This window comes from Hemicordylus capensis, chromosome 5, assembly GCF_027244095.1.
Source record: "Hemicordylus capensis ecotype Gifberg chromosome 5, rHemCap1.1.pri, whole genome shotgun sequence".
Lineage (NCBI taxonomy): Eukaryota > Metazoa > Chordata > Lepidosauria > Squamata > Cordylidae > Hemicordylus > Hemicordylus capensis.
This window is the reverse complement of record NC_069661.1, coordinates 147,105,966-147,120,904: the sequence shown is the minus strand read 5'-3', so window position 1 is coordinate 147,120,904 and position 14,939 is coordinate 147,105,966. Positions and strand designations below refer to the sequence as shown.

General features: G+C 41.3%; 1 protein-coding gene across 6 annotated transcripts in view; it reads right to left on the bottom strand.

Moving 5' to 3' along the window:
- The window catches only part of SEMA3C (semaphorin 3C), a 221,838-nt gene that overhangs the window by 57,759 nt on the left and 149,140 nt on the right, over positions 1 to 14,939 (bottom strand). For all 6 annotated transcript variants that reach the window (XM_053256864.1, XM_053256862.1, XM_053256863.1 and 3 more), the window contains 3 exons: positions 7,876 to 7,995; positions 4,157 to 4,299; positions 638 to 752 (listed from right to left, as the gene is read on the bottom strand). In XM_053256864.1, coding sequence (XP_053112839.1) covers positions 638 to 752; positions 4,157 to 4,299; positions 7,876 to 7,995 — 378 coding nt within the window. The remainder of the gene's footprint in view (positions 1 to 637; positions 753 to 4,156; positions 4,300 to 7,875; positions 7,996 to 14,939) is intronic.

Below are 14,939 nucleotides of genomic sequence, written 5' to 3'. Positions count from 1 at the left end.
AGAAGCTGACATCAAAACTAATGCCACAGGTGCCAAATAATGCTTCATTTTCATAATGACAGGAGGACCAAGTTTTGCTGCAGGACCTCGTGGGATATGTTTTCAGGAGGCACAGAGGACTACAGAAGGGAGAAAATCAGTGAAAATTGCCCCTCCCCAATGCGCACGGCAAACATTATTTGGCACACACAACGTTAATCTGGACGTTAGCTGCTAAAAATAACATTGAATAATATGTTGATAATACACTGGGGATTCATTACATGGCTTGTCTGAAGGGCCCACCATGTGGGTGCTGTGCTTCTACAATGTAGTAGCAAACTTCATAAACTCCATAAATGTTACTGTTCAGCGTGAAAATTAATTGTATGTCTCTCCCTATTCTGAATCTTGAGAAAGGCTCACAAGCTTTCATGCAGTATAAGCTGCTATCCATTTTTGAACGTATAGTATATATGGAGATGCATCAGTCTCTGTAGGTGCAGAAATGAAATGCAAGATTTTAAGTCTCCTTTCCCTCTAACATTTTCTGTCAGGTCAAATGGCTTTTGAAAAAGCTTGTGCAAACAAATCTGATCAAAAGCAAAAATTAATACATGCTTTCATATTCCCTACTTAGGAACTACCACCATTATACCTAATTCATCAAAGTAGGTCTCTGTGCCGTCATCATCCATTACAGAACATACAAGTCTTGCTTTCAAATAAGTTGTCCACTTGTTTACAAGACTACGCTGTCCACCAGTGTCATTCTGAAAGAAAAAATACAAGCTAAACAATATTCTGATACCTACTAACATTTGTAATGGGCACTTGTTCTTAAGAGACACATTTTTATCTGATTAATCTTATACAGTTGGGAACCATACTTCTATTGTATCATGAGCTTCTACTTTCCCTCTTCCAAACAGATATAATCATACATAATTCTGGGAACATTTTATGTGGTCAAATGATCAAATTTGCTTATTGATCAAATAAACGATTTAGAGAGAGAATGAGTTGAGGCATTAGCTGAGGATAAAGGATTGCATTGAAAAGCCAGACTAGAAGTGCATTGCATTCATGTGAGCCAGTGTGGTGTAGTGGTTAGAGTGCTGGACTAGGACCGGGGAGACCCGAGTTCAAATCCCCATTCAGCCATGATACTTGCTGGGCCAGTCACTTCTCTCTCAACCTAACCTACTTCACAGGGTTGTTGTGAGGAGAAACTCAAGTACGTAGCACTCCGCTCTGGGCTCCTTGGAGGAAGAGCGGGATATAAATGTAAAAATAAAAAATAAAATAAAATAAAATAAGTGGATTGTATGTTTGGATACTTGGTTCATCTGCAGCATGTGCAGATCATTTAGCAGTCAGCTGAAAGGAGAACACGTGTGATTGGCTCGATGTGGAAGCCTTAATTTTCTGTCTTAGTGCAAAAAGGGCAGGAGAGCTAGTCTTGTGGTAGCAAACATGACCTGTCCCCTTTGCTAAGCAGGGTCCACCCTAGTTTGCATTTGAATTGGAGACTATATGTGTTAGTACTGAAAGATATTCCCCTTAGGGGATGGAGCCGCTCTGGGGAAAGCAGAAAGTTCAAATTTCCCTCCCTGGCATCTCCAAAACAGGCTTGAGAGAGATTGCTGCCTGCAACTTTGGAGAAGCCACTGCCAGTCTGTGTAGGCAATACTGAGCTAGATGGACCAATCGTCTGACTCAGTATTTGGCAGCTTCCTATGTCCCTATGATTCCCGTTGCCAAAGTTTTGTAAGGTTATCAGATACAGAATGACACACACATGTTCAGCTTGTGTTTTGCTGACATCTACTTTTACCAGCTCGGGCATAGGCAGTACAAACAGACTTTTGTCCCGAGCCATTTAAGAAGTCATCTATGCTTCATAACAATAACAATGGTTTAATAATACTTAACATCTTCTGAAAAATGCCTCTGGTTACCTTAACATAAAAATAGAAAGCCAGTCCTAAATCACATGACATATTGTTTTGACAAGAAGGAACCAAAGAAAACCAAACAAATCCCATTGCTCACTCAGAATAAAACATTAAAATGAGAAAAAACAAACCCATCAGCAAATTATATCAAGTGCTATGCCAATTATATTGGGCCAAGAGGATTTCTTGCAGTGAAAGCTCTGCAGTTGAAGTGCAGCAGAGAAGTGTTGGGCCGTCTTCATGCACCTCTGGAGAGCTATGTTATATGCACAACACTTCTTTATCCTCACTGTCAAGGGCCTGCATCACTCGCACTAAGGGCTTAACGGTCCCAGGCATGCAGCCACAATGGCTTGTCCCTTTGTGCACAAGAGGTCACTGGGAGCAGGGGTACACCTAGGCAATTTTGGGGCCTGGACCGTCCTCGCGGTGAGCCTCCCCACAGCGAGGCTCCCTCAAACCTACTTTTGGTGACCTCCTGCCACAGAGAACCTACATAAAAAAAAATTTAAGTCACCACAATGATCTCTCTCAACTGCGCAGACCTGCCTTACAGTTAGCAACAGCCGCTGGGCTGAACAGACAGGCCTAGCAGTCACTCTGGCCGCTTCCACCGCCGGCATGTGTGTGTTCATCTCCCACTCGGTTCATCCCCCGGCAGCCACCCCTTGGCCACGGGGCAGCTGGAATTTTAAAATACTCCATAGATTTGGCACAGCAGCTGTGGGTTGGCTGGTATAGGCCCCTCTGGCCATTTGGAAGCTCTCCGGACCTTGGAGGCCATGGACCGGGGCCCCAAGGTCTGGGGGTTAAAGTGCCACTGACTGGGAGGTCGTTGCAAGCACCAAGACTTGCTTCAGAGCCAAGAGCACCTGGGTCCCCCAAACAGGCAATAATAACTATTGGCCTTAATGACAGTCACAGGTTTCTAGTTTCAAAACTAATGGATGAAAAAGAGTGTTAGTAACAGAGCACTGTACAGTACTGTCTGGAATTATATGGTTAGCCCCAAATAGATAGTACTGTCTGGAATTAGTACTGTATGGAATTATAGTACTGGATAGTACTGTCTGGAATTATATGGTTAGCCCCAAATAGATAATAATTTTATATGAACCAGTGGTGCAATTGCAGATATAGGTCAGGAATGTTATTGACATTATAGAGGAGATTTTGGTCATCTCAACAATCTTCTATCCAAAATGGACTCTATTATTTCAGGGGTTGTCAGTTTTAGGTTCCCAGATATTGCTGGACTTCAACCTGCATCATCCACAGCCACAGTGGCTTTCAGTTGAAGGCCACTGTGGCCGGCCAGGAATGACAGAAGTAGTAGTCCAACGACATCTGGGGGTCCAGAATTGGGAACTCCATTATTATTGAAAGAAGAGCACAATGAGTAAGCATGATGTACACACAGACTTATACACCGATATGTGGCATGTGGAATGCAGCTGACATGCAGAATTTTGAGGTTTTTCTGTATTTTTTAGTGTGTGGATCACTAAGGGATATGATAGACAAATATACCCAGTATATCTAGAATTGTGTAGAATTAATATTCATTTCAGTCCTACAGTGTAGTATCTGTAGTGCTTCTAAACTGACGTACTTAACACTGTGCTCCTAAAGGAAAATATTCTGTGATCCAAATTGCTTATTTTAGGACAACCCATATTCAAGGAAATCTTGTCTGAATAAGGACAAAAACAAGGCTTTGAGGATTATCCCTTCTCTACCCTGCCCAGGACACACAATTTTAGAAAGTGTATGTTGTTAAGTGAAGTTTTAAATTGATGTAAAACTGCTTATCCAAAAAGGAGAGTAAATACTTTATCTCTAGTCTCGGCAATTTGCAATCGTCTTTGGATTATGCTGTTATCCTCAGCTGAAAAATCGCAACCAGTTATGCAAATCAGAGACGATCAAGAAAAGTCAATACTCAGAACTTCACTGTAAATGGAAACAGACTAATCTTGCTCACTCAGACCACAACTGTACTGCGGACATACTCTGCAAGATCAGGAATGTGCAATTTATGGGTTTCCCTCCTCCACTCTGCCCCAACAAGAAGCCATAATTTCATTGGCTGTCTTTAAGCAGAACAGAATAGGAATTTTAAGGGTTTTCCATGCGTCTGAGTGCAGGCCATCTTTTGTTCTAATGCAATTAAATGAGCAGTTTATGTTCTAAATAGCATATGAGAGAGATTTGCTTACAGGGCATATTCTAGCAATCATGGAATGAATCTGCTTGGTGCTGCCACTGTTGTCTGTCAGTTTCTCTTTGAAGAAGAAGTACACTTTAGCATCATTAGGGTCAGTGCCATCTGGGATTAGATGGGCGTCCACAAAAACTGGTTCTGGAATGAATCAGACATATACAATTCAACACATGAAGATCAAATACCATAACCACAATCCAACAATGCAGAAGCCTTCAAACAATAGTCTGTTATGGAGTGTGAAAGTTCATCATGTTGTTGTGGAGATTTGCCATCCCATAGCTGACAATGGGAACCATGTGTGTTTTTGTTTTCTGGATTATGATTCAAAACAATGGAAAGAGTTGTAATACAGAACACAGTTCTTCATATATCCTTCTGATATTAGTGATACTTTATGCATCACAAATGACTGCTTAGGTCTTATTGTATAACATTGTCCTGTTTGTATTTGTATGTTTGTGATTTCCTTAAGGTTCTACTCCATAAACAATAGTACAAAAACCACATGGGATAATCATGCTAGTATCAGAAACTGGGCTAAGAAAACCAGCACTAGCATGTCCTTCTGAAGTGATCCTCCACCCTCACCATATGGTTTTTGTATGCTTAATAGCAGCACTATGAAATTGAGCAATATAATATCAAGATTTTATCTATTTATTTACTCATTTTCATTTATTTATCATAGTTATATACCACCTGATATGTGCATCCCTAGCTGGTGATACAAGTTAAAATACAGTTTAAAAGCAGGATAAAACTATTAAAACTATTATGATACAAAATTAAAATTAAATTTCTTATAAATTATATTAATTAATTTATAAGCATTTGTATCAGCACGTCTCATCTACACTTCCTGCATCCAGTCTTGTCCTGGCTGGAAGCGTACTAGCTGCTAATACATTTGTTTCTGGCAACTTTAAGTTCAAAAATGCTTTCATTTGGACAACTGAAATGACCTTTAAGCCCTCTAGTGTTCATAGCTGGTCATACTGTTTCTGATGCATAAACATTCTAGCACTTCAGTGAACTATGGAAAGCATATATTCTGTCTGATTTGTTATATTTATTTGTAAGTCAATCAGTGATGATCTTCAGGAACACAGTTTCTTCCCTGATATAATTCCAACCATTTGAATTTAACAGATTTTTCCCCTGAGAAATTTTACCAAAAAAAGGTTAATGCAGTTCATGCAAAACACCAAATTCTATTCTCTGAAGACTTCCAAACTTTATTCTGAAAACAATAATTTGCATTTGAAAAAGTATCATAGGATCTTCAAGGACACTGCTCTGGACTTGGACTGAAGTCTACTGCGCAAATGCTGGTTTCATTTCCCTAAGCAATCTGGGTAGGAGACCAGATACACAGTGTTGGCTGATAGTCAGATTCTAGAGTAGACAAACCATGTGTCCAGCAGAATGTGGAAAAATTCATTGGGTAAAACTGATAACTGATTTTTAAAAACCATTAGAAATTGTCTCCAAGACTCATATTTTGTGAACTCATTTATAAGATATCTTTATTTTTTTGTTTTATTTTAATTATATTTGTTTATCCGTTTTTGAAAAATAAATTATCTTTAAAAATTATAAATTTGATCTTGATTTATTCCACTAGATGTTTTATTCAAGCCTCAAAATTGGACTACTGAAATGTATCTGCTGAATCATATGGTTCTTCTGAAAGATTTCAACATTCACTCCAAATGTTTGCATTTGGCTTTATAGTGTACTAGTAAAAGGACTTGCATCTTGCAAGCATTCCTCCTGTACAGTGTTCCCTCTACTTCTTTTCATCTGTGCGCAGAATGAGTTTTGTTCTGGGTGGCAGTTTCACAGCAATGTGAGCACATGTGCATTCAGAATGGGGCCTTCCTGATTCAACCTGAGTGGAATCTAAAATTAACTGAGTGGACATTAAAAAACTTGTGTGTACATGTATGTGTGCATGCCTTAGAGGGAACACTGCTCCTAAGCCTAAAAATGACTATGTAGGACCCTTGACATTGGCTCGACTGGATATGCTGCCCTCTGTAGTACTAGAGGTTAGGTATAGCAGAGTTCCTTATTTGGAGAGACTGTGCCCTTGTGGAACTGGGGATATCGGGACAGTTGGCAATGTGCTCCTGTATTGTTCTTTCTATCGTGAGCTGCATTCCAAATATATTGCTCCTCTCATTCTTAGACACCTTGACAATTCAGATGAATTTTATTTAAACTTATTTCTTTCTGATAAACAAATTTATGTCACACTCAATAGCCAAATTCTGTGCAGCTGCAATTAAAATTCGCTCAAGGTGTTTCAGAAACAGTCAATTTTAATCATCCCTCCTTTTTCTTTTTAATTATGTTTTATCCTATATATTTTTAACTCAATCTTCTATGTAACTGATTCTTCATATGTATCAGCATGCATGTGTTTATATTGATATCTACCCTCAGGTAGATTTATTTGATCTGGATTGTGTATTTGATCAAAGATCGCAATAAACTAAACTGAACTGAACTATGTATGATTCTCCTTCACCCCTTGCTAGTTGATGAGTAGAAATGGTGCTTTTTTTTTTAGAATGTCATTACGTTGCAATATTTGTTAGTGCATTTTTGATTTCTTAAGAAATTATTGTGGAAATCTGACCCAAACTGAAATGCAGAGAATTGCAAAAACATCACTTGTTTGTTTCTTCATCGTTCTGTGACATTGCCCTTGATGTCAGCATTTGATGCTGTGCTTATGGGCAGGCCTTACTTGCATGGAGGCACTTGTGGAGAACCTAAGCCATATCTATATCAGCTTGGTCAATTTTGAGGCCCAAGTTCATTTCAAACAGCTCAGTGTCACATACCTGTATGAATTATACCAGGAACAGAGCTGGTCTTATGGTAGCAAGCATGACTTGTCCCCTTAGTTAAGCAGGGTCCACCCTGGTTGCATATGAATGGGAGACTAGAAGTGTGAGCACTGTAAGATATTCCCCTCGGGGTGGAGCCGCTCTGGGAAGAGCAGAAGGTTCCAAGTTCCCTTCCTGGCTTCTCCAAGATAGGGCTGAGAGAGATTCCTGCCTGCAACCTTGGAGAAGCCGCTGCCAGTCTGTGAAGACAATACTGAGCTAGATAGACCAATGGTCTGACTCAGTATATGGCAGCTTCCTATGTTCCTAATTAAGTTATCGACATCAGGCAGAAAACCTTTCATTCTAGTATACTTAAGTACTTATCTTACTTAAGTATAATTAAGTACTTTCATGATGGCTGGGATGACTGACATACTTTCCTGATTGCATTATGGATAAACAAAAATGGTAAACACCGGCATGATTGCTCAGCCATGCTACCAAAAAGGTCCACAACCACACTTGGCTAAGGGCCCACATGGTCTTAGTGTTGTCACTGCTGGCCAAACTCTTCTTGGGCCCCATGATCTCCAAAGCAAGTTTGTATGAAATAGTGTTCTGAGATTTCTGTAATGGCCTCATGCACCTAAGCTGGAGTGTTGATGTCATGTCTGAGCTAGCTTCAAATGTGCTGCATATTCTTGGAACCATCCTAAAAAAGAAAATTTACATTTCCAATATAATTGTGCTCTATTTCTAGCACATTTGATCCCCATATTTCTTAGCTAATCGCCCCCAAAGGAAATTCCTCTTTTATTTGTATGGCTTTGTTTGCTCTTTTGCCAGCAGAGATTTAATATGATCACCTTACCACTTAGCCATTTAGAGTTGTGCTGATCAGTCCTCACCGCATTCCGCTTGGTTAAACTGCGAAAAATGGCAGCATCAGTCCCCATGAAATCAATATACATTCCTGAAAATAGTTCTTCATCTGCAGAAATAGGGAGGAAAAAATGAATGCATTCTTATTTACTTGGGGCGAGGAGGATTCACTTTTAGCGACCTATTTCTTTTTGATCCATTACACATTTTCTAATTTTATAAAGGGTGGGGCAGGATCAGGGTTTCTTTGGAATGAAGACAAAAATATCAAGCCTATGACAGAGCAGCACATGTGAACGGAAATCTTTGGGTAACCATATAATTAAATAGGATAGCCTAGCCACAAAAATGGGAAAAAAACTTTCGTGTTGAACATAATTTAGTGGTTGAAGCTGCTAGGAGCCAGCTCCAGAAGATGGAAAAATTATCACAGAGGCTCAGATTCTGCTTTCTAAAAAGAAAAATGCATCCCAGCTTATGTGCTATGAAAATAGCCAAAAGAAAAAAAGAAAAGGGAAAAAGAAAAAGAAATTAAAACAGTTATATTGGTTGATGCTGTTCACACTGGAAAAGGTAAGTTCAATGAGCCCTTTGCTGTCTTTTGGTATGCTCCTCCATAAGGGCCTAAGATCAGGGTGTTGTTGTTTTTAAAGAAATGGGGCTGAATAGCCAGCCTCTGAGGGAATCGCTTGTGTGGTTCACACTTGATAGAAGGGATTAAATAGCCCTTTGCCCAAATCTCGGAATGAGATCTCCTAATCTGGTCCCTTTTTACTGCATTTTGGCCTGTAAGAGATTGTGTCAGTAGACAGAGCCAGTGTTGCTGGGCCTTCAGGTCTTACTGCATTCAAAATATGGCACTGCTGAAAAAAAGATTTACAGTTCTGAGGTGAGACCACATTTGCAATACTGTGTACAGTTTGCTTGCTATCATTCACACCTCAGAAAATAAGGGAATAACATCCCTTCAGAAAAACTTCTGAGGTGTGAATTCTCATTCAATGATAGCAAATGAGATTTTTTTCAATTAAAGAACTCTCATGACCCCACTTTCACTTTTTCACACTTGCATTTACTATGAATATGATGAATGAATCAATCTACCACACTGCACTTTATGAAGAAAAACCTCAGAAAATCAACAAAATCCAGCCCTCTGGCCAATCACTCTGAAATTGGGGACGGGTGGTAGCCTCCACCCATTAGGCACTATCTACCAGCCCACCCCACTCTTTTGGGGCAGATCCACTTTCTGCCCCCAATCTGCCCCAAAGACACCAAAACTTCAAAAATTCCCCAAAAATCAGCCCTCTGCCCAATCCCCCTGAAATTGGGCTGTTAGCTGCCACCCATTAGGCACTACCACTCCACCCCACCCTTTTGGGGCAGATACACTTTCTGCCCCCAAACTGCCCCAAAGACACAAAAACTTCAGAAATTCCCCAAAAATCACCCCTTTGCCCAATCCCCCTGAAATTGGGGTGGTAGCTTCCACCCATTGGGCACTACCACCCCACCCCAAAATTTTGCCCCTGGGATTTCCCCCCCCGAATCGATTCAGATTTGTATTCAGGTTAAATCCGAATCCGAACCGAATCAAGGGTGATTCGGGTGGCCCATATTTCGGCACAAAACAGAACAGGGGTGATTCGGTTCGGGTCCTGAACCGAATCACCGAAAATCTGAATTGCACACCCCTAGAGCATGGTGTGGAAGGAGTAGACAGAGAGAAGTTTTTCACCCTCTCTCACAAAACTGGAACTGGAAATGAAACATTTCCAGGAGATTTAGGATGGAGAAAAAGTAGTATTTTTTCACACAACATATAATTAATCTATGAAAAAAATTACAAGATGTGGTAATGGCCACTAGCTTTAAAAGGGGATTAAAAAAAATTCAGAGGACAAGACTATCAGTGGATAGTATATTAGTCTTAATAGCTATAAGCTACCTCTGTGGTTGCCAGGAGTCAAAATCAACTTGACAGCACACTTTACCATTTACCTACAAATTCAGGGGCAGTGTGTGTCCCTGAATACCAGTTGCAGGCAAACAATGATGTCAGAGGAACATAAGAAGCTGCCTTATTGCGAGTCAAACCATTGGTCCATCTAGCTCAGTATTGTCTACCCAGACTGGCAGTGGCTTCTCCAAGGTTGCAAGCAGGAGTCTCTCTCAGCACAATCTTGGAGATGCCAGGGAGGTAACTTGGAATCTTCTGCAGGCAAACAGGCAGGTGCTTTTCCCAAAGCGGCCCCATCCCCTAAGGGGAATATCTTACTGTACCCACACATATAGTCTCTAATTCAAACGCAAACTAGGGTGGACCCTGCTTGGCAAATGGGACAATTCATACTTGCTACCAGAAGACCAGCTCTTGCTACCACTTTGAAAATAGGATGCTAGACTAGTTAGGCGTTTGGTCTGATTCAGCAGGCTCTTCTTAGGTTCTAAAAGGTTACTGATCCTGTGCACAAAGGGAAAACCTGACCTGATTTCTTTCAGGCTTAAGTAGACTATTGGATATGACTGAAAGTAATGTACACAAAACCTGACTGTTTTAAGTTAGAGTCAAAGCAAATTTCATTCTCAAAATGTTTCCATAAGGGGAATGAGGCATGCAAACCTTCACTTGCAATAATAGGATTATGTGTCTATTTTTCTTTTTTGCACTGAGGAGTTCAGCTCATATGTCACAGAGTATGTACGCTGTACACAGGTATGACCTACAGTTTTTCCTGCCTAGGACTAACACAGATCCCATGAGTTGGCAAGGCAGCCCTGAGACATAAAATGTGAGCAAAAATAACCTCACACTTTCAGAATTACTGTGAACAAGTGGCTAGACTAACCATTTCCCAGTGGTATTCTTTGGCCGCAATTTGAAGATTACCTTCCAGCAATAATTTTTTTAAAAACACATTCATCTATGGGATGATCAAAGCTCTGGTATTTTTGGTTGCTGTCAAGGTCAGGAACTTGATGCTTACTGATTATGCAACCATGTATAATAGTCAGTTTTAAGTTGCCTGCACTTTTCATTTCGGAGAAGGGCAGGATAGCATGTGTTGCATGCAAGTGCAGGGCAGGAACAGGGAAAATACTTTGATTCAAAACTGTGTGACTATATTGTATAAAATGTAAAATACACAAAACATATTGTGTAAAATATCTTTATCATTAACCTTGAGGGCAAGTGCAGCACAGGAGGTTGGAAGATGGAGCTATGTACTCCAATCTTGATTCAAAGTTTGCCTCTGCTATAAACTCATTAGTGTCTGCTGCTGATGTAATGTGGCTTCCTACCACATTTTAAATCATTAGCAGGGAGGAGAGCTGGTCTTGGGTAGAAAGCATGAATTGTTCCCTTTGCTAAGCAGGGTCTGCCCTGGTATGCATTTGAATGGGAGACTACATGTGAGCATTGTAAGATATTCCCCTTAGTGGATGGGCCTGCTCTGGCAACAGCACCTGCATGCTTGCCTGCAGGAGGTTCCTAGTTCCCTTGCTGGCATCTCCCGGTAGGGCTGAGAAACACTCTTGCCTGTAACTTCTGAGAAGCTACTGCCAGTCTGGGTAGACAATACTGAGCTAGATGGACCAATGGCCTGACTTGGTGTTTGGCTGCTTCCTATGTCCCTATAGCAGTCTTGAGAATAAGTAATGTATGTATCCTTGGAATAAATCTCTTCTCCTTTGTTGGATTTTCTTCCAGAAAGCAGTAGTAGCCCAAGACAGTTTGGTGCCTGAATCAAAACACATCATGCTGCTTCCTTGTTCCCCAATTCCCTGCTCCCTTACCTAGCTGCTCAGCTGAGCCCTGGTGATTGCCTGGTGACAGTGGCAGCAATGTGTTGTGATCAGCCAGCAGGTGGGACTATAGCTGCTGCGACTGCTGCTGCTGCTGCCTCCTCCTCCTCCTGGCATGCTCAATTTCAAAAAGAAAAGGGGGACAAAAAGGAAGGGGGAAGCAAAGCAGAGGCAGAAGAGGCACCTTTTACCGTGGTGATTCTCTTTATTTAGCAGGGGGAGAGTAACTGGCCCTATCCACCCCCAGCACAGTACTTCCAGTGACTGCTGCTTGTGTTTATCTTATGTTTTGTTTTAGAATGTGAGCCCTTTGGGGACAGGGAGCCACCTTATTTATATGTTATTTATCTGTGTAAACCGCCCTGAGCCATTTTTGGAAGGGCGGTATAGAAATTGAAATTGAAATTGAAATTGAAATTGAAATAATAATAATAATAATAATAATAATAATAATAATAATAATAATAATTTAATAATAAAAATTGACCATCAATCATGCTCTGCACCCCCACAGTGATGTAGATAGGCTATACCTCCCTGGCAACTCAGGTGGAAGAGGAATGCTGCAAGTCCATCAAAAAGTAGAGGAGGAGAAAAGAGGCCTTGAAGAATATATAACGGACAGTGACGAAGATGCATTTCAAATGGTAAATAACACGGAACTATTCAACACCAATGAAAGAAAGCAGGCCTACAAGAAAGAACAAGTCAAGAACCGAGCAGAAAAATGGAGAAATAAGCCCCTGCATGGTCAATATTTTCACAATATAAGTGGAAAATCAGACATCACCAAGACCTGGCAATGGCTTAAGAATGGCAACTTGAAGAAAGAAACAGAGGGTTTAATACTGGCTGCACAAGAACAGGCACTAAGAACAAATGCAATAAGAGCAAAAGTCGAAAAGTCAACAACAAACAGCACGTGCCGCCTTTGTAAAGAAGCAGATGAAACCGTGGACCACCTAATCAGCTGTTGTAAAAAGATCACACAGACTGACTACAAACAAAGGCATGACAAGGTAGCTGGGATGATACACTGGAACATCTGCAAAAAATACAAGCTACCTGTCGCCAAAAATGGGTGGGACCATAAAATTGAAAAAGTTGAAGAAAATGAAGATGTAAAAATATTATGGGACTTCCGACTACAAACAGACAAACATCTGCCACACAATACACCAGATATAACTGTAGTCGAGAAGAAAGAAAAACAAGTCAAAATAATCGACATAGCAATACCAGGGGATAGCAGAACAGAAGAAAAAGAAATAGAAAAAAATCACAAAACACAAAGATCTACAAATTGAAATTGTAAGGCTGTGGCAGAAAAAGACCAAAATAATCCCAGTGGTAATTGGCGCCCTAGGTGCAACTCCAAAACAACTTGAAGAGCACCTCAACACCCTAGAGGCCACAGAAATCACCATGAGCCAATTACAAAAAGCAACTTTACTGGGAACAGCCTATATTTTGCGACAATATATATAATAACCCACAGTATTGATGATAAAATTCAGCCATCCCAGTTCCTTGGGAAGGACTCGATGTCTGGATAAAACAAACCAGTCAATTACACCTGACTGTTTAAACAAATAATAAAAATATGGTGAATAGAGTGCTGCCTATAGAGTTGTCTAAAGAGTCTAATCTGTGGTGCTGCCAGCAATGAGAGAAGCAAGTTCACAAGTGTGTGAGCTAAAAGCACGAGGGCAGGATGCACAGATATCCTCAAGTTGACCCTCTCCAGTTTGCTGCCCAACACAGCCCGTTTCATCTTGCTGCATGACATATTTGGCTCTACTCAAGGGGTTTTCAGTAAAGCAAAAATATAAACATCACATTCAAATTTGCAGAAGTGTACAGTTCATATGACTAATTAATATACCAGGAAACAACAGTAGCTTAGGAAAATCAACTAACTCCATAGCCACAGAAAGCTTTGCAGAAAAGAAAAGTTTCAATAAAAATTTAAAAGACGCTGGCCAGACAATTATTGTGATCCTGGTTAAAGAGTTAACCAGTATCACTGAGCCCTGTGATGATGTGATCCTGGTTATCTATTCTGGTTAAATGTTTAACAGTTTGACTCCCATTTCCCAGAAATTCTGCGTTCTCTCATTCAGTTCCACAGGGCTCAGCAATCCCAGTGATCTCTTTAACCAGGATTGTAGGGATTGTGTGAACTCAGCCTCTGTTGAGAAGTCCCATCAGATATCATTGAGAACAGTGGCGGACTGTGACCACGCCTTGGGGGCGGGGCAGCGGGAGGCACCTTTAAGAGTAAACTGATTCGGTGATCACCTCTGCCACGGAGGCACCTGAACACTGTTCGGAGCTGCAACGTGCCGCCCAGCAGCCCCTGCACCTGGGAAATGCCTCCACCACTCACCTGGCTTCCACGGAGCCAAGCCCCTGCCAGCAGCCAGTTGAGTGGTGGAGCCACTTCCCTGCCATGGGGCTGTTGGGTGGCACGTTGCAGCTCCGAACAGCATTCAGGTGACCCCGTGGCGGAGGTGAGCACCGAATTAATTTACTCTTAAAGGTGGCTCCCGCCTTCCCTGCCCCAGACACATTCACGGGCCTCCACTGATTGAGAAGGCATAGCTTCCAGCACTGGAAATGCTTTTCTCCTGAAAGATTGCCACTAACACTAGTTGAAATTGAGCTGACATATTGGACAGAGTAACCGTTTCTAGGCTGTTTTCAACAACAGACACACATTTAGCAGTTCATGGTAGCCCAATTGAGAAGTTACTAAAGCATGCAAGACTGGAGCAACATTCTTTGCCTCCAGAAAGGAATATAGTTGAAAAATCTACTGAAGCTGAAAAATACACTCACAGTCATGGTTACCTGGATATCTAGTAGCAGTGTCATGTTTGATGGAGAGGGGGAAGAGAAGTAAAGCTAGGCATCATTGCATACCACTGACACCACACTCCAAACCATGATTAATGCCAACTAAGGTTTCCATCTCAAACAGGCTTTTGCTAGTGAAACTAGTTGAAAGCCTCCTTCGGACGTAACTTGAAACGGTGCGTTCAATGGACCCTCAGTTTGCATCCAGTTCCCTGCTGCGCTCCCAGACAATCACAATTCAAAGTCTGGGAGACTGCATAGGGGGAGAAACTGGCTGTGCAGGCTTCCTCTGACACAGGAAGGACAGCTGCGACAGCCAATTGTGTTGGAAAGAGAGAGGCGCTTCCTCCCCTTAGCTTGCACAAACCGGATGTCACATTGGAG